This window comes from Chelmon rostratus, chromosome 23, assembly GCF_017976325.1.
Source record: "Chelmon rostratus isolate fCheRos1 chromosome 23, fCheRos1.pri, whole genome shotgun sequence".
Lineage (NCBI taxonomy): Eukaryota > Metazoa > Chordata > Actinopteri > Chaetodontiformes > Chaetodontidae > Chelmon > Chelmon rostratus.
This window is the reverse complement of record NC_055680.1, coordinates 13,088,970-13,115,773: the sequence shown is the minus strand read 5'-3', so window position 1 is coordinate 13,115,773 and position 26,804 is coordinate 13,088,970. Positions and strand designations below refer to the sequence as shown.

At 45.0% G+C, this 26,804-nt stretch overlaps 1 protein-coding gene across 3 annotated transcripts; it reads right to left on the bottom strand.

Moving 5' to 3' along the window:
* tesk1b (testis associated actin remodelling kinase 1b) lies at positions 1-25,011 on the bottom strand. 3 transcript variants are annotated; one of them, XM_041965332.1, is made up of 11 exons: positions 24,957-25,011; positions 23,252-23,976; positions 10,696-10,817; positions 10,515-10,563; positions 9,224-9,370; positions 8,177-8,259; positions 4,227-4,317; positions 3,739-3,822; positions 2,770-2,856; positions 2,126-2,222; positions 1-2,029 (listed from the first exon to the last, which is right to left on the bottom strand). In XM_041965332.1, exons 2-11 carry the CDS (start codon positions 23,444-23,446, stop codon positions 894-896), a joined length of 2,091 nt encoding a protein of 696 aa, XP_041821266.1. In that variant the 5' UTR covers positions 23,447-23,976; positions 24,957-25,011; the 3' UTR covers positions 1-893. The 3 variants fall into 3 exon arrangements, with proteins under 3 accessions (XP_041821266.1, XP_041821267.1, XP_041821268.1); XM_041965333.1 differs by lacking the exon at positions 24,957-25,011 and adding an exon at positions 24,781-24,944; XM_041965334.1 differs by lacking the exon at positions 24,957-25,011 and adding an exon at positions 24,104-24,392.
* Between the last annotated feature and the right edge of the window lie 1,793 nt (positions 25,012-26,804).

Here is a 26,804-nt window from a genome sequence, read left to right as displayed (position 1 = left end):
TCAGGAGAACATCATCACATTTTCTCTTTTTATTCAATGCCATCTTTAAATAATACGAATCTGTACATCTCTTAAGCAGGTCTTTGACCATTCATTCCCAAAAGTAATAATGACATCATAGTTTCCTTATTAACAGTAATACAGATGAAGTGCTTAAACCAGGCAACCAGAAGGGCCAACAGAGATCATACAGCAACAAAAGAATGGTGTACAGCCCACACTCTCTTACCCTTCCTCTCTCTCTCTCTCAGACACACACACACACACCTCAGCCTCTCACACTGAAATCCATGCTACACACAAACACACTCAGCCCTGCAGTGAACCATACACCTTTTGATAATTAAAGACATTAAAGCAAAACTGCCTGTTCATTTGAAAACAGCACCAAACATCAAAAATCATCGCAGCAGTAATACTAAGCTTATCATTCCTCATTTCAGCATCATCAATATCATCAATCATAAGAATCTTTACATCTGCGAATATACAGGATCTAACCAACTGGGTCCCAAACAGGAGTGTTTACATGCTGAACAGTTCTGAAAGCTGCTGATCATCAGTCACATATACGCAGGCACTGCCGACATTTTAAGTTGTGCCACCCTCAGCCCAGCAGAGGGTGACATGCAACAAGTTGCCAGCAAAGACACGAGTTTCTTGCCCCACAGTTTGCATGAAGAAAGTCAGCCTGGAGTGTGTTCTAGTAAACCAATCTGGACACTCAAGAGCCTGATCTGCACCAAAAAGTGTGTCTGGAAAATAAGCAGGGTATTGCTGAATTAAAATCTGTGCAAATTCTAAGAAGACCCGCTTAATTTCCAGTGAAGAGCTTTTGGTGCAGAGTTTCCACACATCTTTTCTGTGTGTATTTGGTGTTTAGAAGATGGAGTTTATGTCTGTGCCCCTGGCAAGGAGAGTCCCGGCTCGAGGCTGGTGGTGTTGGTTGTGGGGGTAGGCGAGGGCGGCAGGCCCTTGGGTCCTGGACAAAGCAGCCCACGTGAGGCTGCATGGTCCCCGTTCAAGTTCTTGTAGGGGTTTCTGCGGGGTGGAGCTCTGAGACACATTGAGGGGAAGCGAAGGCCGGCAAGGCAGCATCCAGGACAGGAGATCACCTCCTCCTGGTCCATAGAGTGTCCACTGCCAGAGCCGAATGGGGACGAACCAGCAGGGTCGCTGGGAGGGGAGTGGTAGCCATTGTTGTTGGTTGTGGTGGGAGCAGTGGTGGTGGTGGCGTGCCACCCTAAGGGTCGACTCACGACCACATTGTTGTTGTCCAGACTAGAAAGGGGAGGCAGGCATGGGGGCCCGTTGGAGATGGCCGAACCCCAGCCGTTTGAGAAGGGTGGGGTGGAGGGTTGCAGGGGAGTTGAGGAGTGGGACGGAGGCGGGGAGAGTTTGGAGTAAGGAGAGCTGTCTTGAGTGTCTGGGGAGCTGGTGCAGTCCATGGGCTCCTCCTCCCCCTCTCTCTCCTCGTCCTCTTCATCCTCATCCTCCTTCTCTTGGTCCAGCAGGTCCAGCGACAGGGGTTCAAGGGACAGAGGAAGACCTGAATCACTCTCCTTCCTGATCTTCTCAACTCCTAACAGTTTCTCTTCCTCACCCGTTCCACTTACTTCACCGTTTACAGTGTCTACCTCAGATGGGGACTCCTCCTCGGTGAGGACAGTGTTCGGCGCTGATGTGAGGTGCGGAGGAGGCGTGCACGGCAGTGAGTGGCAGCGCCTGTGCCTCCTGGGTTGTTCACCGCTGTCCGTCTCGGACGCTGAGGGGCTGTCGCAGTCTGGTGGTGGGGGCAGGGTGAAGGTGAGGGAGATGACAGACTTGCTGGGAGTGTCGAACAGCTTGATCTTGCCACCCTTGAGGTCCTCCCTGCGAGAGAAGGGGTTGACCCTGGCAGGCGTTGCCAATGTAACAGAAGGGGGCATGTCTTGGGGGTGGAGCACGTCGGATTTGCTCCGGGAGAGGCGAGGATCTGAAGGGAGGCAGAGGGATCGCCTTCGGAGAGAGCCAATCGCTGGACTAACAGCTTAAAAAAAAAAAAAAGAGTGAACAGTGCTTAATACTAATTTGCAGAGAAAAACTTGTTGACCATTTGGTGCCTACAGAGTGTTTGATGACTCACCTTTGACTGTTGGTTCATCCCTCTGTTTCCTCTCAGCTTGTCTCCTCTCCAGCTCCACTACGATTTGGGAGAAGGATGGACGGACCTTTGCTTTCATCTGGCAGGATGGAGAAAGCAATGGGATAAATTCAACAGATTGAAAAAAAAAAAAAAAAAAAAAAAAAGCAAGAACGAAAGATTCCAGTCATCAATTAATTCAAATGAAATGGAGGCTTGGATGTCAGAAGGTGGACGGATGATTTACCCCCTCACCCATTTCAGACATGCAATCTGTACCCAGTATTGTGCAAGTTCACACTTCACAAGCGCTCAGTCAAAGTTCAATTCACACTGATTAAAATGAACAATCATTCATTCGTCATTCATCGTGCAACACTGTAGATACCTATAAATGTTTAGAGAGCTGTTGATTCAACAGTATGATAATTCTGGAGGTTGTAAAACAGTTTTGTGCTGTGCATTACTGTCATGTACCTACACAACCTGAGAATTTCCTCAGACTTACTATTAGGAAATCACCAAACTAGGTTCATGCGCACAAGTGACCCTGCAGCAAAGAACTGTAGACTAAACAGAGAAGGCAGGGAGGGCAGAATTTATAAACTTAGACCTGTTTATGCGTTTGTCAGATGAGTGTTTCTTACATTGCAGCAGGCGATGGCCAATTCCAGGAAGTCAGGAGGACAATCTCCCACCATCTGCTGAAAGGCCTCCACATCCAGCCCAAAGTCCTAAAGTACAAAAACACAAAGGAAAACAAGGGTTAACATTCATGTCTGTGTGTGCTTTTTTCCCTCTAGCACAACAGATTTTATTTTAAGAGCCCTTTCAGTGAGCTGTACTGTCGCAGTTAAGTGCCTTCAACTGCTGTACTATTAAATGGCCACAAGGGGGAGAAATGATCTCTTCAGAGGTTTTCAGCATGTGCACTGATGCTGTGTCCTAAATTCCAACTACATACTAACTGTATACTGTAATCTATTATTAGGCATGCTGTTACTGCAACAACAATAAATGGTGCAAAAAGTGTACTGACAGACTTTGACTTTGAAGATATTTTGTTTTGTTGCTTTTCGAGTGTGAACACACAGAATACTAAAAACCAGTTTAGAATAAGTATGTAATTGGAATAGGGTGAATTATCCTGGTCTCCGTACAGCACATATGTTTAATAAACAGATCCTACAGTAATTCTTGTATGTATTTTATCTTTTTTTGAGGGGGGGGTCATGCATCCTCTATCAAGATAAGAAAATGAGCTTCCTGTTTGTCCCAGATGACAATCAGGGACTCTCATTACAAAATGGGATATCTACACTTTTACATATTTTTCAAAATCATCCTACATGTTGAAACTGCTGCTGAAAGTCATTTTGACTTTGCTTCTTGCACAACAGTCATGTGCCGGAGGTACTTTCGAAATACTGACAGACTTACAGGGCCTGTCCTACAGGACCTGCATATTATCAATAATCCTTTATTGTCATGTTTATTTCCCTCCACAGTTCACACCATTATATAAGAAGGGGCTGTGAAATGAGACGTGCATGAGATGATGAGCATGTGATGATAAGGAAAGAGGCATTTGTCAATGAAGGAAAGGTCTTTGGTACCTCAGTGCGTGGCAGGATGTCGGGGTCGGCCTGTATCCTCGCAATAACCTCACACAGGATGATCCCATATGCAAACACGTCCACCTGCAGAGACAGGAATTGCAATCTTATTTTTACTGCTCTGGTGACTGTGTTTATCAACTATTACTGCAATATCTAAAAATATGCACTCGATGCTGGACCTGGTACTAATTTGCAATTCCTTGTAAGCTCAGTCAGGCTGCATAACACAGAAAATGTCCTCATCATCCCTTTAATGAAACCCTAACAGGCAATCAGGATTTCCACTAAGCTACTCAGGCCAAGAAGTGCACCTCTTACATAACTGAATTCCTGCTCGGCTTTGACATAACTGATTTATCAAATATTCAATGCTTTACTTCACTGCCTTGGTTTATTTGAGCGGCTTTCATCACACCCACTGCGGACCTTGACCTCTTGCTACATTCTGCAGCTGAAGGGTAACGAGGATGGCGATCAGTCAGTACCTTCTCATTATACACCTCTCCTCTGAGCACCTCCGGGGCCATCCAGTAGGGGGAGCCAACCACAGCCAGAGGTTCCTGGTCTTCTTCCTCACTGCAGAGAGGGAAGAGGAGGGAGGGAAGCTTCATGTTAAGCCAGCACTTATGTGAGCAGGAAAAACCTCTCAAATCCATCTCACAACACCCAAGTTTAACAGGACTTTAAAGGATATTGTTATATTTAATTCTGCCGATGTGCCGTTAAAAAATATCACAGCTTGGAGTAAGAACAGAGCGTCTTTAAGGGACTGCATGACAAGCTGATTGACAGAGCACTTTAATAATCAGTTATTAAATCAGGCAAGAATTGTAAATATTGCCTGCAGCTGCTTGAATGTGAAGGTTTTCTACCTTTTATTGGTGTGTATCTTATTAAACTGAATATCAGACAAAATAAGACAACTGAAGTTTTCACTCTTTTTTTGACATTTTATAGACTAAACACAATTATCCAAGGCAAATAAGGGGCCAGATTAAAACAAAGTCTTTCATGGCTCAGATCTGTTAAAATGAAGAAATATTCAAGGGCTCAAATAGACAGCTGTGCTGCTTTTACTGAGGTTAGCGCAAACAGAAAATTACATAACGTCTTTGTTTTGCAGCAACAATTAGTCGATTAATTAGTTCCTATTTTGTTAACTAATTGTTTATTGTTTAGGCAAAAACCATCTTATGTAATAGTTAATTAAAGGTATTATTGGATAGAGGAAGCTTTAGGTAACTGTGATGGCAGCAGATTAAAACACTGAAGACATTCAACAGTTGCTGCCTTAGTAAAAAAAAAGCTTTGGCTCAACAGACTGATGTGCGTTCTGACAGTGACGCGTCGGAGATGATGAAAACACATTTTCAATTCAGGCATTTTCCATAATGAGCAACGATGATGACGGACAAACGGACGGTCGGACACGAACAAGCAGGCATCACACTGGATTTCACGCACACAGAAGCCAATCAAGAGGGGTTAAACGGGGTGAAACCTGCCTCTGTGCTTGTGGTCGTCACCACTTCCCTTTGTATCTAGAAACCCCAGTGTAGTTCAGTTATGTGGAGATATATATCGTTGTGCAATTTTAGCTGAATAGAAAGGAAGGAACACAAGAATGTGCAAGGACAACGTGCGTACACACACGTACGCACACGCACACACACACACACACACACACACCCTGCTGGCAGATACTTCCTCTCTGTGCTATTTCCATCTGCTACTGTGGGCAATGATACTGCAAAAAATACAACGAGGGAAGTGATGGCAGAGGGAGAAACGAGGAGCCGAGACGGTCCCGACGTAAACGCTGTTTGGAGAAGACAGAAACGAGGAAAACAGGGCGTGCAGAAGGCGACGGAGGGAAAATAACTGAACAGAAAGCTCATAAATTAACAGCAGAGGGATGATGGGAGAGTAAAGGACAAGAGTGACTTGTTATATGAGGGGTAGTGCAGATCCAGTAAGGCAGCAGGAGCAAAAGGAGGACTGGAATAGTTTGACCTTATTTGGAGTGCTTTTCCTAAACCCCCTTCACCTCCTCTCCTTCCCTCCATCCTTTCCTTCATGCCACAAGCACAGTGGTAGCAGTCCAACACAAACACACACATTCGAGAAGGGCTGTCAACATCGCCCATTCTCCGCTAGCGCGCCGCTACAGGACACATCAGTGTTTGACTAAAATATAAAGCAAACACGGCCTTGAAAAGGACGGAAACGCAATTCGACAGCTGTTATTGAAACAGAGGCAGGAGCAAACAGAGGCTGCAGGTCTGATAGCTGCAGGTATGCAAAAACACACTGACACACATCAGTTGGAAGCCATGCATGAGTAAAATAACACGTTTAGTCTCGTCTTCGAGCTGCACGGACATGAGTTTTTCAGCTCGTTTCAAGGATCAAAATCCGGAAATTTAGCGCAACAAAGTTTAGTGAAGAGCATGAAAGTTAGAAGCTTTCCCCTCCGACGGTGACACACACTTCTGTAAACAAAAATGGCGGACAGGGCACAAACACAACTGGCGGAAACACACACACCACACACTCGCAACGCTGATGGAAAAGGTCCGGCAGGTTGCAGCGGCAGCTGTGTCGTCTCAGCCGGAGTCTTGTGTTTACTAAATGACTGCAGACAGAGTGAGGAGGGGAGGGCGAGGAGCTAATGGGACATGACGGGGTGTCTATACATGTGTGGGCAGGGGCCTCTTTGACATCCCACTCCCAACAACCTGCTGCTCTGTATTGTTATCAATTCACTGCTTGACCGTTTATGGAGAAACTATCATCCTAAAAGAGGAGAAATTAGCTCATTTGAGGATTTAGGACGATGAGAGGACGACATACTGGGGATAAGAGACGAAGAAACAATGTGTGTTTAATGATGCACTCAATTACAATCTGACATCCTGGTACTTAACTGGAATATTTCCATTTTGGAATAATTAAGGGAATAGTCTTAGATAAGAAAAGTGTCACCAGGCTTTAATCAGTATTTTTCTAACAACAATGGCTCACAGGACTACACGAATATGAAAGTTTAACTCGTAGCAATGACCCCACAGACCCCCTCAGCTCTGCAGAGCTTTATAGCGTCTCTCAGGGCTTTTCCTTTGGTTTTATGCCCCACAGCTTTACTGTTTCGGCTCAGTCTCGCTGCTCTCGTCGCGTCATCCCCAGCAGAAAGGGGAAAAAAAGCTGTAAAACCCTTCTGCACAGGATCTGCGCAGCACAGACAGCTGGTGAACGTAGCGGAACATCTAGCGGCTAAAGAGCCAGAAATTTCCCCCAGGAGTGGTAGAGACCAAAAACTGAGCTAAATGGAGCAAACTCCAAATGAGTGATAACGCTGCTCTGCAACTGCTGAATGAACACAAGCAACTGTTTGCTAACAAGTTCGCCTCAGTAACTTAAAAGTTAAAGAGTGAGAATATTTCAGTGTTGTCAGATGTGATCTGCAGCGAGATTATCCCAGGAGGTGACACAGCTAAAGCTAATTATTTGATTATTGCCCAAACAGATATAACATGCTAAGAATCTAATCACTTCATGGCTCTGGCTTAAACACACAGACGTGGAAGAGGTAACAACATTTACTCTTTAGCAAGGTGGCAAAGAAGCTAACTTCCCAAATGTCAAATGAAGGCTTTCCTATTTTCACACAAATACATTTATCTCGTTAAAGTTTTTCCCTGCATGTGGCTGATAAAATTCATATTTTCCAACTCCGGGGATCGTTATCATTTCCCTTTTTCAAAGTTTCATTTGCACAACACAGGAACTGTGTATTTCACAGCTAACACTTTTGTTGTTGTGGTGTTACTACTTTTATTATACGATGTCACTGGAGAAGCAGCTGAAGAAAGTAAAACTGGATGGCTGTAACTTTGCTGGTCATTTATGCTCAGCAAGATTTATGGTGGCGAGTAAAATATGCAGCATAAATGTCACTGCATATTAAAAACGCACAGCTGCAAACACAGAGGAGGAGACGCATTGAGACGACAGCAGTCAGCATTGCGGCCGCCACTCAGATTAAATATGGACGCCGCCTCAGTGAGCCGTCGGCCCACCATCCCTCCCTCTTCGCCCCCGAAACCACACTTCACAATATTAATACAAGTTCCCCAAACAGTCAGTGGTGGTTGAGAGGGGGTTAACCACAACATTCGGAGAACAGATGCAAACTTTGGAAAAACCTGACTGGACTTTGGTGTGAGTAACGGGTCTCATTTTCCATGTGACGCTGTCTCATCTGAGCGCCTCCGAGAGAAAAGAGAAGCTGTGGGAGACATTTGCGCTCAGAGCGATTTGGCAGGAGAGATAACAAGGACAAGGAGAGAAGTGGAGGAACGTAAGTGTATCGAGCGTGACTTATCTAATCACAGCATTGATAGGGGCTTTGATGAGTGGACTGTTATGGACTGACCTGTAATCTGGGATTTTCTCCGCCAGGCCAAAGTCTCCCACCACGGCCGAGCACACGCAGCCCTCCCAGCGCACCAGGCAGTTCTGCACAGAGGAGTCAGAGGTCACACACACACACATCACCATTACTGCTGTTAAGTGTGTGTGTGTGTGTGTGTGTGTGTGTGTGTGTGTGTGTGTGTGTGTGTGTGAGAGCATTCCTTTCTATATGGCTGCATGTGGCCCTCTGGGTGTATTCAAACAGCGATGTAAGATTTTATCGGGCAGAGCTCCTCGTTAGCTATAAAAAAAAGGCTTTTAGGTGACCATGTAGAACTCTGGAGAAACAGTAGGGCCCCAGACCCTCAGGGGCCCCGAAAGCTCCAGGTTCACCATATGTCAATCAATGTGAATGTGTATTTGTACCACTAAAACACAATATAAACTGAAATAATAAGGGCTTTAAGGTGACACCTGCATTATTACCCAAGCCTGAGGCCCCCGTCTTGAAGAGGGACAATACACGGTGCTTCATACTAAATTAAATGGGGGCCCACAAATGTTATCTGCAAGCCAGGACCTGCAGTTTTCAGCACATCAACGTTAGCATTAGCTGCCCGCTGCTAAAGCCAAATCCCTGTTTAATTTGGCTGGAGGCTGTTGTACAGTTGTCAGTTTCCACTTACAGTGGTCTACTGCAAACTTACGTATTAATTTAACACTTACGTCCACAGCACAACATTTCCCATAGACCTTTTTTGTTGATGTAGCCGCCAGATCTGTGACGCACCTGCAAAGCCTCTAAATCTGCACCAGAGCTTTTTACTGTTTCCAAAACCTACATTCAAAGCAAAAGGCGATCAGATGTTTGCAGATACAGGAGTCTAATGCTTGCACAAATATCGATGTTTTCATTCCTTCTACTGGAACATCCGTAGGTTTGCTGCGCATGTACTACGCCTGTAGGAGCAGAGTCCCTGTGGAGGATCAGTCTGTGCTGATGTTCACTGATGTGTGTGTACTGTACCTGGGCAGTGATGCGTGTGTATTTGTGTGTGTGTGTCGTCACCTTGGAGGTGAGGTCCCTGTGGAAGATGCCCTTGCTGTGCAGGTACTGCAGTCCCCGGGCGATGTCCAGGGCCAGGCTGAGCCGCACGCTCCACGACAGGTACACGTCGCTGCCTAACAGCTGCTCCAAGTTCCCGCCGTTGATGTACTGGATCATGAGGTTAAACGGCAACGTAAAAGTAGTTAGTTACACACAAATCAAAGCACAACGAGTTCATTTCATTTTTAAACTGCCTGCATGTTGATATGGAAGCTGCTTCCCTTATTGTTTTGGGAAATTGGGGCCTGAATGTCTCACTGATGCTGTGCCGTAACAGGCTGTAACTAAACTGAGCTGTCAAACCTGATGAACGCTGCTGCCAGTCATGACACACACATTAATTAATAATAATAAATAATTATTTCATTAACATACAGCCTTTCATTAGTGTGAGTGGGATTGTTTCTTTCCTCTTTTAATTGGCCCTTCCATTGATCAGTCTTAAGTCGATTTTACTCCGTCTGATTTTTGTGTGTGTGCAATTTGTTCCATTTGGACAGTCACAGCAGAGATAGAAACAGGAGCCTCTCACAAGGCCCATCTAATTCATCATTTAACAGTATCTTTAAATGACGTGTGCCTGAAAACTGCTGATCTTTTCAATCGATACGACTGTACGGACATCAGAAATCTCCCCCTCCCCACTGCTAAGCAGCTCAGCTACCATGGCAACGCCAGGCAAACCCATCACATGCAAGAAACAGGTGAAAAGTCATGAGCTGGCTGACCTCATTCTGTCCATAACAGTCAAGCGGGGACTGGCTGGTCTAACAGTCGTGGATGTTTTTACTGTGCGTTAGACAGAGTTTATGTGTTTGTGTCATACAAAGACAGCTGCTGCTTTAACGTGATGCAAAATTTCAAAAAGCAGCACAAATTTGAGAGCAAAGGTGCAGAGAAATTAACGTTTTTTTTGGTTTGCAGCATAGTTTAGTTTTTCATGGTTATTGTCTTAACAAGAAGTGAGAGGGAAAAGTTTAAATGCGGTCAGGTGTACTAGAGGTAAGTAGAAATAAGATGAACTTGAGATTTTGCCCTTTTCTTAACTGATGCAATGAAAGTCACAATATTTTCCCTAAATCAATGTTCCCTGCGTCTCAGTATATCCTCTATGCACAGCCTGCAGTCAGCTGTTAATAGACCACTACAGAGTGTTAGCATGATGCACTGCTAACAGGCAATAAAGTGATGTTTGATTCTTTAAAATGCTCCAGCACTCTTCCACTCAGCAGCAGGTTAATTAGCCTCTTACCTCTGTGAGAGCGTGGAGCTGCCCCTCATGGACACACACTCCTATAAACCTGGAGGCAGAGCAGACAAACACATGACTTAACAACTCTTCACATGGACCAGACGGAGCGGATCCAGTAGTGATCAGTAATGAAGACCAGGATCTGAGGGGAATGTGTAAACCAGATAGGAAAGACAGTTACCTGAGTATGTTGGGGTGTGATAGTCGGTTCATGAGCTGGACCTCCCTGAGCATGTTGGCTCTGTTACTGGCCAGGATGTTCATCTTCAGAGCCATTACCTGACCTGACACACGGTGCTGCACCTGTGGCAAAACAACAACAACAACAACAAGCTTTCATTTTCAACCACAGCTAACACTAGAATTACTGCAAAACTGGAGGTTCAACATCGTCTGTGTGGAAATCAAAAAGCCAATGAAATGATGCAATTTAGCACCGGAAAATGCTACATCCGGCCCAACAGACTCTCTGGAGCAATTAATGCTTGTTCCACTTTTAAAAGAAACATGACAGTTGATGGAAAGTCTTATTTCAAACACCTCAAAGTACATATAAGCACATGAACAGACATGTGGCCAAATAGTGCAGGCCTGCAGGACGGTATTTATGATCATTATCCATTATAAACACATTCACCACATCAGCTAACACAATCTGAAGTAATAAAAATTCAGCTACCACATAGTGCTGCGTCACAGCACACACTCAAGAGCTTTTGGAAAGTGGCCATGAAACATCAGCAGGTTAGTTGAGTTTCTTCATGCCTCTCTGTCCCAGCCTGCTGCTATGGCAGTGGCTGGTATGGTAACCATGGTAATGTGACATGCCCCCCCCCTCGGGCTACATGTTAGTAGATATTTGCCTGGCAAGTAGTTTGACTTCCAGAGGAAATGCACACAGCAGACGAGCAGGAAGGAAGTGTGTGTGAGTGTGTGTGTGTGAGACAGACTGGGGTGAGAAAGCCCAGTACTGTATGTGTTGAATTAACTGTGTTAGCTACTGTAATGTAAGTGAAGGTGTGAACACTGACATTATGAAACAAGAAAGAATGGCTGCTTTTCATTTTCCTTTAATTTTTTTTAAAATCCGTTTATATTTTACAAATGTTTTGATTATCTTTTGGTGCATTTCTGTTATCTTACAGGTTTAAACAGGGCCAAATCTGTAACTGTTGGCGTCATAAATTGCAGGTTTATTGGCATATATAACTTAGGACCACAGTGGAAATTAAAGGCCTGTTTCACAGCTGTGTTCGCCACCGTTACTGATTTACACAAACCTTTAACAGTTCAAAAAACCTGTAATTTTCATCGATTTGTTTCATAGTGCTACTACATGCACTGCAAGTACAGCTGGGATGCAATGTTAGTGTGTCAGAGGTTCACCAAAGTCATTAGGATTCATCCTCTGGGAACAAGCCATCCGACAGTTACTGAGACATTCCAGTGGTTTGATCTGAATCACAATCTTGTTTAAACATGATCTGATTGCTAACTTTCGGACTTCATTTTATTGAAGCAGTCCTGCTTGTGATCTTTGCCAGAACTTTGGCTTCATTAATAAAATGAAAAAGGGGTTTTACAGAAAACAGTGTTCATATTTCTCAAGTCAAATTATGGTAGAAGGGACGTTTGTCGCTGCCAAAACGTCAGTGTCACATCGGCACCACCAGCATTGAAAATGTTCACACAATACCAAACCTCACTTAAAAAAAGACAGGCAATTAGCGAATAACAGCAGGTTGCGATCTTCGGCTCTTGGATTTCGCTTGTAGGGACACACTTTGGTTTGCATTTACAACCAGGAATCAGGCTTTTAATGCCTGGCTGCAAACCAAATTTCCTTTGAGCTAATAATAGAGCTGAACTGGGAGGGTTTTGGGCAGGTTTTAGGTTGTGTCTTCATGAGTGACATGAGTGTGTAATGAAAGGGAGGAGGGGAGTGTGTGAGCACTCAGAGTCTGGAGCTGAAGTCACTGTGACACTGGCCTGGATCCTAGCTGGGCTCCGGATCAGAGCGGCCATGGAAAAACCACAAAGCCTATTACAGACCAGACTGGAGTGCAGCGAGTAAAGCTATTAATACACACAAACACACGCACACACACACACACACACACGCACACACACTAGGCTAAGGCTGCCCTCTTCATCTTAACAGCCAGTCAATGAGTCAATCTCTACCACACTAAATCCTTCCTCCACAGAGCCACTTGAGGACTTCAGCCGGTGGCAAAGTGCTGCACACATGCATGGGTGCACGCATGTAAATCACACACACACAAAACTGCACAGTAGCTGCTTCCTCTTGCAGGCAGGAAGTTGGAGCAGAAATTCAAACATGCAGCAGGAGTGCGGAGGGACTAGACTAATCTCTTCTTCGCTTTATATATATACACAGCACTTAGAGGATGAAGGAGACTCTTTAGGAGGTTTCTTTATACACACAGCCTCCTCTTGCTTCCATTAGCGCAGATTTATCTGGCAAACAGGACTGCGGGGCTTCTGCATGGCTGTGGATTTACATCACACTCGTCCGCTTTTTCCTTGCACACATCTGCCTTCTCACTTATTTGAAGTAACTCTTACATGCTCGTCAGGCAACCACACACACACACACACTCAAATGCACAAACTCTTTGACTCCTATAGGCAGGTTACAGTACAAACGTGAGCCAACTGCTGATGCAGCAGTGGTTGGAATTGCAACGCTGCTTGACCCGCCTGTTTTGTCCCGACAGTTTTTAGCCTCCAAATAAACAACCTCTCGCTCATCATCATTACAGACTGTCTGACTCACCGCTGCAACATTTTCTCAGGTGTGTGTGTGTATGTTTTTGCCATTTGAGAAGCTTAGACTTGCAAAACCAGCACAAGGTATGCGTGGTGTTTTTCTTCCCCCCCAAATGCTTTATGCCACTTAACTGGTCATCTCTGTGGACTTGCCACTGGAATGCAGATGTCCACGCCTGCGTCAAGATTACCCCATGATGCATGCAATTACACACTACGTGCAAACACACACCCACGAGAGACTTCTACTGCATGCACGCGCCCAGACACACCCTAAAGCTTTCCTTCACACAAACCCGGCCTTGTAAAGTGCTGCTGTCAGCAGAGGAAAGGTCACGGGCATCTTTTGCTCTCGCTCGGCGCAGCCAACATGTGCAGCGATGTCTGTCATTAGCCGGCGGCCCGATGGGGCAGGCTGATGTACGGCGTGACAGAGAGGAGGAGGATGTGTCAGAGACTGCAGAGGGAGGATGCACACAAGGGCAAGAGAGATGTGTTAGGCCTTTAAAAGTCTGCACATAAACTGCAGGAAAATGTGTTTGGGTCTCATTAGCAGTTTAAATGATCAAACTGACAAAAACATTTTCTATAATTATCTAATTTCTTAAATATATATTTTGGCATATTCTGGCTTGAAAGCTGTTTCAAAGCATTTCCAACAATGCCAGGAATACTTTTCTGGTGTTGCAATACCAAATCCTGCTCTTTTAATGCATGTTTTCAGTCTAAAAAAACAGTCCAATTAAAGGATTTTGACTGTAAAATAAGATCTGAAGCAGGCTTTAAAAACACTCGTGCGAAATTGTAGAGTATAAACTCCTTCTCAGGTTGTTAAAACACCCCAATTCCCCGAAAACAATGTCGAGGACATGGCCTTGCTGTCGCCAGTGGTAGCTTCAGGCCTGTGTTTGCTCCATGTGTGCGATTATTTTGTCTACGCTACACGGCCAAACTTTTCAGGTGTCCACCACAAGTCTGAGTGTAAGTGAAAAGAGAAAACTCTGCAGAGCAAATCACATGTTGCTGCAGTGCTGCAGAAGTGGAGCGTGGCCGAGTGTGACCACACGGCCGACGACACGCACGCAGAGCTCAACGTCTCGCTGGGTTGACTCTAAAGGCTTCTTTTCCCTCGTGGATTTCATGATCACTCCACAGCTTCCCACCAGTAGGAGCCAATGTTGTCATTTCACCAGCTGAACGTATACTTTCACAACCAGGGGTCTCCAAATAAACGGCGGGGATTGTTAGTGGAAATACATCAAGTCTTGACTCTGCATATCAAAACAATCAGACCTAAATGTTTAGTTAACAGGCAAGTTACTGTGATATTTACCTGCTAAAGTACCTTGCAGCCTTACTGGTCTGAAGCCAGCCACATTAAAAACAGAATCTACTCCTCAAAAAAAGAGTCATCATAATTTAAATGTGCAACTTGTGCAACATTTCAAAAAACCAGACTAAAGCTAAATTTGCCTCAGAATCAGCATTTCAAGGCATCACTTCAAGACAAAAACAGGAAAGCTTCAACAGATTTGACGGGCGAGCTTTGAGCTGCAGCGAGAAGGGACTGGGAGTCCCCGAGGGGGCGAACTCCGCTCACTCGTGTGTCTGTGTCCGCGCTGGAGAGTCGAGAAAATTAGCTTCTCCTGCAAAAAAACTCGAGGCTTAAGCCACCGCCTGAGGCTCTGCGCTCAGTTATAGCGCCAAGCAGCGGGGAGAGCGTGCGGGTGTCTGAGTGTGCAGGCGACTGAAACGAGGCACCCGGCCAAGCCGGGTCCATCAGTGAGCTGGCAGGGAGGTCCATCCATCCCCCTCCCACACACAAACCCCCACTTCTGTGTGGTTGAGCCAGGCTCAGAAACACAACCTGATCCAGGAGGCGAACGGTCCAGGTAGCCGACAAGCCGACACACAATCGCTCACTCGCTCTGTTGCACAACACTGGACAGACCACGCCCCTTCCTCTTGCCCCTACAGGCCTAAACATGAGTTGGGGGGAGGGGGTCACTGGAGTTCATGCATGTTTATCATCACTGACCTGTGGCTCATTAATCGTTCATGTTGTTTTGCTGGATTCTTTAGATTCAAAAAGGGGAACTCCACTGAGAGATGCATCGGTGCAGTGGATCAGGTGTTGTCCATGACATGACTGATCCACATAATATTCAGGTTCTCTGTCACTGTAATGATAATATTTAATGTTTCTGGTACCTGGCCTCAAGTTGCTTTACGATCAAGTGATCCCAGCTGGTTAAATGAGGAGAGAAAGGGGCACAAGCATCCAGCTGAAACAGGAATCTGTATTGAGAGGAAAAAAGTGGACCGGTGCATCCCTGATGTCCTTCTCTGGCTCTGGGGCAGCTTTCTTAAATCTGAGAGAATAACCCAGATGATGTCACTGTGAGGTCATCGGTGTAATCAAAGCCTGGGTTTGGGACAGAAAGCAGGAATGTGAAATATGTGGAGTCTGAATACCAGGCAGGGAGGGATGATGAGAGACTGTATTGAGCTGCATTGTGGAAGGTGTAGGATACAGTCAGTTTCAACTATTCTTCTTTTAGCTGGGTGCTTGTTTAGTTTACCATGGTTGGGACATGAGTGTGTGATTTCTGTGTAACAGAGAACTTGTCATTGGTAGAGAGTGGCTGCATTGAAAACACTGAAACAGGACATAGTTTCTTCCATTCACTTCCACAGAATCAGGGAGGAGGCAGAGATCTCAGAGGCCGGTATCCAAAAACAAATACTCTCTGCGTGGCGTGACTCGAAGAGAGATAAGGGAGCATGTTTTATCTTTTTGCTGTGAGTCAACTCTTTAAAGCGTGATGGGACAGAGACGACAACACAAAAGAAAAACAACTGAGGTGCTGCACCACAAAAGGTTTCACCATTTCTGCGACACTGACGAGACATGCAAACACTGAGCCATTTGTTTAGCTTCTTGCAGGGGAGCGGCCTTCCTCCAGGTTTAGCTAAAAGACTACCGCAGTGCCAACATGCGGACGGGAGGAAACACTCATTGTGCACCGATGTAAACACACTTACACCCTCTCTTGACATAAATGTCCAAAAACATTGGTAGCCACAATGGAAAGGGGGGAGGGATGTGAAAACAGATAATTGTGCAACTCTTGCCCAACACTTCTCTATTTGACTCCCCGGTCCAGCTGAAATATTTTAAGCAATAAACACGGCGGTTCAAGTGAAGACAGGCACATCACATGCTCGGCGCTCTCGTGTTTGCGCCGCAGTGCAGAACATAAACAAAGGCGAAATACTTGAGCAGCGAGTGGCGGCCGAGCAGGTCCCGACTCGAGCAGAGAGGAATAATGAGGGAAAAGTGCTACACTAAGCTGCTGATGTTCAAGTCTGCACTGGCACGCACACACGGAGAAGACAGCTGATGATGGATCCTGGTATGTGTCTATTCAACTCTTTTCCCTCCTCTGTTGTCGTTCCATCTTTCCAGAGTTGACATTGTTCAGCGGCCAGGATTTCCTAAGAACTGGTCACATCCCAACACGTCCTGATGGGAGAGTCCCACAATCAGTATGTCTTTGTTTTTCTACAGGAGTCGGGCCTGAAAAGAACCCGAAAATGATGAGGCGAAGACGAGATTCGGGTTTCTTCTCTGCGATAACCAGCTTACCCCAAAGGAAGAGGAGTGCGGCTGCAATGAAAGCTTATTGTTGCTAGTTTTCCAATCAATCAGTCAACAGTTTCATCTATAAAATGATAAAGAAAAGTGAAAACTCTCCATCACAAAGTCTTCAAATTGCACTGGTGGTCGGGGGGGTTGAGGCAGCTGCCATGAGCCGCACTATCACTGATTTGTGTCCGACTGAGATCCTTGTTTCAGGTCTCTCTCCTCATTTACTGTTAGCGGTCCACTAGCAAATAAAATGCCCCCAAAAGAAGCTTTGTTACTCTGATCAATGGTCGAAAAACACAAATATATTCAGGTTACATTGATGCAAAAAAGAGAAAAGAAGTTATTTTTAAGAAACAATGCAAAAAAACCTCACTGGTCCAAGACTTCTTTCAGTCTTCTATGACAGTAAATTGAATATTCATGGATTTGGACTGTTAGTCAGAAATTATGAATTGCATTTTCCTCTATTTTCTAAACTAATGTCAATCAATTGATTGAAAGCAGCAAGTAAGTAACTGAATTTATAATTAGCTGCAGCTCGAATGACGATATGGCACAGAATGGAAAATTACATAATTTATAACATAATGACCTGTTTAGTAATTTCATTTTCAAAACACAGTTTAAATCATTATTTTGAATATTCAAATTTTGTAAGAGGATAACTAAATTTTGTAATATGATGTGATCATATCGTCACAATATGAATTTACTGAAAGTCAATATACAGTTGCCATAGTGTACACACACACACAGAGGCACCACAGCAGTGTTTGGCAACACATTTCCTTCACATTAACACTCTGTCACAAGCAGCTGACACACACACACACACACACACACACACACACACACACACACACACACACACACACACACACACACACACACACACACACACACACACACACACACACACACACACACACACACACACACGTGTTTCCATCATTTCAGAGGACACATCATTGACTTACATTCATTTCCTGGAGACTTACCATAACCATAATCAAAATTTAATGATTTACATTATGGAGACTTGCGCTTTGTCCCCAAAATGAAAGCAGGATCCCACAGTATGACTGTGTAAACAGATTTATGTACCACAACATGAGTAATACATGACCACACACAGTATACACCCATCAACCCCTCATTCAAGTTGACAGTATTTGTCCTTCAGAGACTCCAGTCTGTTTTAAATCCTCTCTTTATCTAATTATTCTGCTTCAGCTTATCATCATCATATCTCACGTGTGAGCATAACGGCCCACACAGACACACACACACACACATACACCTCCATCACTAGACTCTAATCAGGCTAAATCACAGCCAGTATGATAATTACCATGATGACTGGTTTTGTGATGGAGAAAATTCTCACTCTGTGACTCATGGAAATGTATTCGAATTTCAGCTTCACCTCCCACCTCCTGCAACAATTACAAGGACACACACTTGTATCAGCGCTGGAATTAGCGAGATTGCAAGACAATCAGACCTCACCTCAGCCTACGAACCAGGGTGTGAGCAGGCTGACCTAAGATTGAAGCAGCAAACATTTCTTTCTAAAAATGTCAAAAAATCTCAGTATGTCATTAAAAATATTTGCTAGCAGGGTGGGAAAAACATAAATGCTAGAGTTTGATGCATTGTACCAGAGTTAGCTTAAAGCTAACTGCTATCTGCTGTCTTTTGGCAGGTCACAATTAAGACATAAAGTACATAAAAACACACACAACACTGAGCAGAAATAGTTTGAGATCAGGGGAAATAAATTTTATAGCTTTCTTGTTGAGAGCTAGACATTAAGATTGATAGCACCGGTAAATATGAGCTACAGCCAGCAGCTGTTAACTCACTGTAGCTAGCCACAACGACTGGAAACACGCTAAAACAGCTAGCCTAGCTCTAAACAAAGGTAAAAAAAAAAAAAAAAAATCCGGCACATAACCCCTCGTAAAATCACTACATCACAATGGTTTTTGAACAAATTAAACAAACAAAATATGATATGTGTTAATATGTGATCTTAGCTGGAATTTGTTAGCTTTTGGCTAAGCTAGCTGGCTCCTGGCTATAGCTGCAGGTTTAGCATTCAAACATAACAGTGGCATCAATCTTCTCATCTAACTTTCAACAAGAAAGAGCGTTTTCCTAAAATGTACATAACAAAAACTATGTCTTTGAACCCCAGAACAAATGTCATGTTGACGTGGTAAAACATTAGCGATTAGCAACACTGATGTCAATCTGATTGCTGCTGAAAGGCCAAAACAGATCCAAACAGACAAGACTTATCCAAAAAAAATGTAAGCATTGTCTTTTTTAGACTGGGATGCTGTGGAAGCTTCTGAAAACAATGGCGTGAAATTTCCATCTCATGTAAATTATGGAGAAGGGAAATAACAACCAAATTTGATAAGAAGTCTGCTCTGTGTTTCCTTGTTCTTAGACAGCAGGAGTCATCCGGATTAGCAAATATACAGATCAGTTAGAAAAGTTGGAAAAAGACGCAGTAACACGGTAATCCTATGAAAAATTGATGCAACTTGTTTAAAAAAAAAAGAAAAAAAAAGAAAAAAAAACAGCAGCCCCGGGTAACACGCAGAATAAATAATTACTTCCTGCTGTTAACTGAGCTGTTGAGTGACGGTGCAATATCTGTGATGGAGGGGTTTTTATTGCTATTGAGCCTTCAGGTTTTCAGGTGGAGTTTGAGGCTGATGGAAAAACAAAAGGAGGACACGCACACATGCACACACGCACACACCTGCTTTGAAGAATATTAAAGGAAGATGAAAAACAGCACCTGAAGGATTTGTCTCAACACGTGTGCTGCCTTCCTCTCTCCGCTTTTATTTCTCTCAGGTTGCACGATGGAGAGGTGAATGGCTGCCTGTCTCAATTGATCCGCACTAAAGATTGAAGCTCAGCGACGGCGACACACACACACACACGTGCACACACACATGGCAGGAGGCCAGAGCTTTTGAAGGTGTGTTCAGGACATTTCAAAGCCTGAATGCCATATGCATTTTAGTGACTGTTGAGTTTAATAAACAACACATCTGAGAGGTTTTCCTGCAGAGCGGTGGAGTCTTTCACTAAGAACCAAACCAGGGTGCAGGAACAATCGTTCAGTCAGCCATGTCAGCAAACTTTTTAAATGTGACTGATAGCTGGGCTAACAATTTTGCATCTATATGGCGCAATCAAAAGGGCAAACTGAAGTGCCATCTAGACAAGGCAGCAGTAAACAGTGTGACATTTGCATGCTGATTGGCCATTCAAAGGGCAAAGCTGAGGGAGTGGCTTCAGAGGAGTGCTGGAAGAAGCACCGAGAGTGAAGTCACAACACAAAAACTCATATCTAATGAGGTAAGGGTCGACTCAGCCGTGCAGAATTTAAGACCGCCTTGGTCAGGGGGAACATTTAATTTAGCGTTTAACTTTAAATAGACTAAACATCTTTAATTTCATCTCACAGGACTGCAAGGCTTAAATATAGAAGTATGAATCACTGTTTAACGAGTCCACAGTTCTGCCAGTTGTCATGTTTTAACCTGAACGCTAGAGTAAATTTCTGTTTACTCGTCTTGCCAAACATTGGGCTCAACCCACATGGGATTAGAATAAACCACAAGAATACAGCAGGACGTCTTCCTGCCACATACTCTGTATACAAAGCAGAGCCGAAACAATTTGTCAGTTTATCAGTTAGTTGGACACACAGAATATGAATCTAGGTTTCATTTCTTACGATAAAATTTCAAAAATGTGTTGGTTACAGCCTCTAAAATGTGAAACTTTGCTGCATTTCTGTTTTATATGGTAGTAAATTGAATATTTTGGGGGGATTAATCATTGTTTGCACAAAACAAGACATCCGTTTTGATTCTGGGAACTTCTGATGGGCATTATTTGCTATTTTCTGACATTTCAGAGACCAGTGTGTCACGAAAACAATCATTAGCTGCAGCCCCAACCCAAAGCCCAAAGAAAAAACTGAAATCATAGCTTTATATGTACACACATCACATGTTTACATGTCACATGTGATTATGTACAAAATTTCAAATAAATTGCAGACAAAGGAGGAGAAGAAACAAACCAGGTTTGCCGTAAGACAAATTTTTTATCCTGATAAATGGCATTTTTCCTCATGCCCCAGCTGTCTCCGCTGTATAAAACCCTTCAAAAGCCCACAGGATAAGTGTTCGACCTGAAACCAAGCAAGAACACCTGCATTTTTTTTTTTGGAGGGGGGTTCATATTCAGTACCTAAAGAGAGGAAGCAGGAAAGGTGTTAGAGAGAATAGAGACTGCTCCTGCTCCAGTGAGTCTTGGCACACTCCCACATCGGTATTAAAGAGCTCCTTATAATCTCTTATTAACAGCCGCGCATTATCGTAGGCAGTTCTACCTCTGACTTTTGTTTAATTTACAGGTATTATCGCTGAAAGTGAAGAGTAAGGCGTCCTGCGTACATGACTGATGACTACAATACGATTGGACGAAAAAACGAACAAAGAGGGCAGTTCAACGCAGGTTACAGCATTGAACAAAGGCGACTTTTAATGTGAAGTGTCTGCCCCGGGATTAGTTTAACACAAGATAGCTGTATTTAATAATTTCAATCTTGCTTAACAATTTTTGCAGGGGACTAAGATTCCTACAAAAAAATGAGACCTTGAACTACACACTGAAACGAACTACAGAACTCACTGACATTTTAGGTGGACACAGGAGAGATATGAAGGAAATATTCAGTTACACTCTGCATGACATGCACATAAATTGCTCCAAAGCCCCCCCCAAAAAAACCCTGACAATTCACTGATTATTAATTTATGTCTGTCAACTGGCTAATCGATGCATAGTTTCGGCACTATACACCATTAATTTTAAAAGGGTTGGCATTGTTCTGACTCATCTGTAGTAAAATTATGTTAAGTGGGCTGATCACTTTGTGTGCATGAGAGTTCGGTGAGCGCCAATCAAGACAAAACACAGAACATCACAGCACTAGATTAATTTCTGCAGAAAGAGGAAGGCAGGGCTACATAATTATCTCTCTTGATCTAAACTGTTGCGTCTCACCAGGCAGTTAATCAGAGCGGGGCCTGATCGTTTAACATTCAGAGAGAAATTCATTCATTATGTCCCAGAGTTCATCCTGGATGCTTTCAGTATTAAAGAAAACCAGCTGCTCACCCCATATCCAGCTAGTCCACATATTGTTTGAACCATGAGGCTTTGTGGTGCTAAATGCACTGATCTAGGTTTTTTTTCAAAATCAAATATTAATTTGTCAATTTTTGCAGCAAAAATCCTAAATATTTTCCGTTTCTACCCTCTCAAATGTGACAATTTGATGCTTTTCTTTGATATGACATTGTAAACTGAATATCTCTGGGTGTTGGACTGTTGGTCGGAGAAAAAAAGACAACTGAAGGCATCACCTGTGAGCCTGAGAGAAATGTTTCGCTATTTTTATTTTTATTTTCGCTATTTTCATTTTTGCGATTGTCGAACTCTTTCATCGTGGTGATCCTTGAACGCATCAAACTAAACATTTTTTTTTCCCCCTTAAAGATTTCATCATTATTCACATATAATGTGAGTCTGCCTCTCAAAGGTGCTGCAGTTTGCCCCCTGGCCAGCAGCTCTTCGTATTGTACCACCTCTCGCACCATCACACCGGGCTGCACCCTAGGAATTAGTCTCTGTGCAAGTGAACAGCGGCGTGACAAAGGGAGGAAGGCGGCTGCTTCTTGACGAAGACGAGCAGGGTAAGGTTACCTGCAGGTGTGCCAGATCCACCTGTCCTGACCGTATCCACTTACACACCAAAACACAGTGTCCGTCTTACACAACATGTGGGTCGCACATGTGGAGAGCAGAGGACCATTAGATGAGACAGTGAGGTGTAAATTTCCATCATGACACCATCCTTCCAAAAAAAAAAAAAAAGCCTCCATCAACAACTTCCTCCTGCAATTATTCTGCCTCTTTGCTTCTTGGTGTTTGGTTTAGGATGGACTTGCTGCCACAGACAGGCTGCCACTTCAACAGCAAGCCAACACCTCACTCAGGGCTGTCATAAAGTTTACTTCAGTCCACATTTTGTTTAATTGTCTTAAATAATCAAATAAAGACAAACTTTGATTGTGTGTAATGGAGAATGTGACCATTAAATCTTGAGCCTGTCCTCAACATGACACCCTGTGCACAACTTACTGGGAAAATAAGTCCTGAAACATCCCACACGCACACTTCCTCTCACCTTGAACACTTCGGAGAAGAACCCCGCGCCGATCTTCTCGCAGCTGAAGTCATCTAGACGGGCCAGGCTGGACACGGCGCTGCGCAGGGCCCGGTAGGAGGACGGTCTGATCCGGTTGGTTCCGTGGACGCTGTGCATGGGCGGCTCCGCGTCTCCCTCCTGCTCCGGCTCGACCCTCTCCGTCTCCATCTCCATCTCGGACGCCCCGGGAGGAGGAGGAGGCGGGAGGAGGACGTGGGACGTGTGCGTAGTTTAAAATCCAGCCCGACCACTGTTTACATTTCCCATGTCCGCTACAAGGCCACAGCGCAGGGCTCTCCGGAGGGGAGGGATGATCAACTCTCAGCGGGGGGAACCAAATGTCGCAGCCGCTGTCAGCGGCCGGTTCGGCCTAATTCTTCTGTCAAATTCCTGCACAGGTCCGGAACCAGCTTGCGTATGCCTGCGTCTAACAAACTACGCGGCTGCAGCGCTGCATCCTGCAGAGTCGGTGCGCAGTTTGGCTGAAGTCCCTCATGCCGTGCAGCAGAGGAGGCTGTGCCGTTTTCGAAACTGCGCAGGCTGCTCCTGCCGTCTTGGCAGCGGCGTCCGTCTCTGCCTCGGTTTCCTCAACTGTGCTCCTCCTGCAGTGGAAAAGGCCGGGGCTCCCCTCCTGCTTCCACCAATTGAACGTCGGGTTTCCAGTGCGCACGGAGCGGCCTCAGTGACGCTGCAGCCTATTAAAACTGAAGAGGGAGAGTGAAGAGAGGGGCGGAAACAGGGGCGTTAATAGGGTATCATAAAGTGTGCGTCCGATGTGACTGATTCGCTACTGAAACTTACACCGATCTAACAGCCCGCTACAGGACTTACTTGCAATATCACAATGTGATCAGTGTGGCAGATGATTATAAAAACTCTTGCGCTGGCGCACAATGATGAGGCGCATGATTAAGCTTGATTGCGCCTCTCAAATTGTGTTTTCGCGTTTTTATCTGCATTAGCGCGAGGACACGCGGGGTCGGACTGTGGGGCGCGTGAGAGGAACGGTAATGTCATTAAGCAGAAAGAGAAACGCATCAGAGAGGCGATCGGCTGTTCGACGTGTTATCTGCTCCGCGCTGATAGCAGCCGCGGACGCAGCGAGGTGTCGCCTCTCGGTGTGACTCTCCGCACTTTGCGCACACACACTCATACACACGCGCGCGCTCGTTAAAACTGATCCAATCACCCGCGCAGGGTTCGTGGATGCGCTCGCGGTCGCGCTGAGGCTGGCGCGTGCAGCCTGCAGGATACTCGCGGTGCTCTGCAGGAACCTGCGTGTCGCGGATCTCCCCACGAGCCCGATGACTGCGGCTCATAAATTATGGATGCCAAACTGAGCCGAGTTTGTGAGCTCGTCTGTCACGGACTAAAGTCGCTTCCGGAAACACACACATACTCGCATGTATGTATCGGCTTCATGATTCAGACTGAAAAACGCTGACGCACAACCGCACCGAGGGCGAGCGGGACACGCGTGCTCGCCCGCAAAGTAGGACCGGACTCACCTGGCCTTAACCTCCACATGCGCCGGTGTCCTCTGTAGAGCCCCGAGCCCGGAACAGCTGCGGCGTCCAGTTACCGAGAGCTTAATTTTACTAATTAATCATCTTTTTGCGCCAGCGCGAACCGCCTCCACACACACACACACGCACGCACGCTGGCTTCAGTGGTTTCGTCTTACCTCCCCGCTGCCGCCGCTGCTGCTCTGCGCCTGCCTCGCTGTGGGGCTGCTCGCATGGAGGAAGAGGAGCGGTGACTTTTGCTGTGCTTTGTTGGGAGGCGGCAAGGCGGGGCGGGCCCGCACGTGATCACCGCAAAAATGCACCTGTGGGGGCGCTTGAACTGGCCCAGTTCTCACCTGCCTGGTTGTGCTGCACTCTCCAAAGTGTCGCAATCAGAGGGGCTCCAGTGTGTATTTAATTAGGAAAATATCATATGTGTGCCATAGAAAATCACAATCTACAGAACGGAGGGCCCTTATATAGCTCTTACACAGAATGGAGGATGTAAATGATGTTGCTAAGTGGTCTGGGGGCCCCGGGGCAAAAGTTTCCTGTTGGCCAAACACTTTCCTCTGTGCAACTTCCCATCAGATACAGTGCAAACAGAAGACTGTACATGGCAGCCTCATAACGTGCAGACTGTGACAAGAGTGATCAGTTCCCCAGTATTTAGGAATGTGCACCATGTTAGTGTAGGACATATATCATCAATTCATGACAGAGGGTCCCACAATGCAGCACCTGTCTCGGTTGATATTGTACTTTATTGGTGCAGATTATCTAACAAATATATGATTATTAGAATAACTTGACATGCGGGGCACCTGGGGCTTTTGGTGGAGTTGGTTATTCAGCCTTTGGGGTCTAGATCTGAGGGTGTCACAAGATCACAAGAACAAAAACCTACAGTTTTTTTCTTTAGGAGATTTTTCTCAAATGCTAGAGGGTTTGACCTCTTGGTGGCTGTGAAAACCACTGAAATAAAGACATGTGGGGTTCACAATTGTCAACCAGCGTACTAGATGATGCCTTGGAAATAAATGTAGTCCAGCTAAGCTGGTATTTATTGAACAGGTTTCAAGACTGAGGCCCCTAACTCCCCACCTGACTGTCTGTAAACCTGCTGAGTGGACACTTTCTGGCTGAAATCCTTTGAATTAACCCAGTGGAAAACTTTCAAGTAGTTATTAAATAAGGGTATAACAAATAAGTGCTGAATCCAGTTGGGATGAGTTTGCTGGCATTAGCCCAAACTAGGTTTTTCTGCAACTCAGCTTCCAATATGTTGAATACATAAACTCTGAGCGGAGTTCAGATGAAGCCTTTTAATGGCTGCAGACACTAAAATGTTATTTTCTGTCGGAGAGATTTACAGGATGATACTCACACGATATTGATGCTCTTCACAGCTGCTTGTGAACATTGTGCGGGACACCCAGAGGGTGCAGCTCGCCACACAGAGCCACGAAAAAGTGTGTCATACAGCGTGGAGCCATCTCACACCTCACAGCCACACGCTGACACACCGTTCACACATTCAGCAGGAGGTGTGTGACGCCCTTCGAGCTGCCGAACAGATCCGTGGTCTGCCGCTGCATTATTTATCCACCGAGTTATTAGTCCTGTCCTAAAGCCAGAGGGAAAAGCACTGAAGTCCCTGCATTGTCGCTGATGACAATATGTACTATTTATTATTTAGTGCTGCTGATCACTTATTCATCACACTGACTGTTATATTTGTTTTGGGCTTCACCGAGCGTGTGTGTGTGTGGGGATTATGTGAGAGCATTAATGCATGTGTGTGTGTAGGTGTGTGACAGGGTATTATGTTGACCCCTGCCGACCTTTCTGAACAGTCTCGAGATTACTTTATCACTGGTGGAGCTTTATGTTCTGGGGCAGAGATTTTCATCTGCTGACTCTCTGTTGCCTTTATAGACTGACCACTCAAATGATCAAACTATCTGTGTGAGGAACAAACAATCAGACAAACTCGTCAGACCCTCTTAGGACAAACGTTTCTTGCA

Bases quoted from the DNA above. Each gene is read 5' to 3' on its own strand.
- tesk1b (XM_041965332.1), bottom strand. From the start codon at position 23,446: ATGGAGATGGAGACGGAGAGGGTCGAGCCGGAGCAGGAGGGAGACGCG. The intron at 10,564-10,695 runs GTAACTGTCTTT...CTCTGCCTCCAG, and splicing joins TCACACCCCAACATACTCAG to GTTTATAGGAGTGTGTGTCC. The intron at 9,371-10,514 runs GTAAGAGGCTAA...CTCATGATCCAG, and splicing joins AGCTCCACGCTCTCACAGAG to TACATCAACGGCGGGAACTT.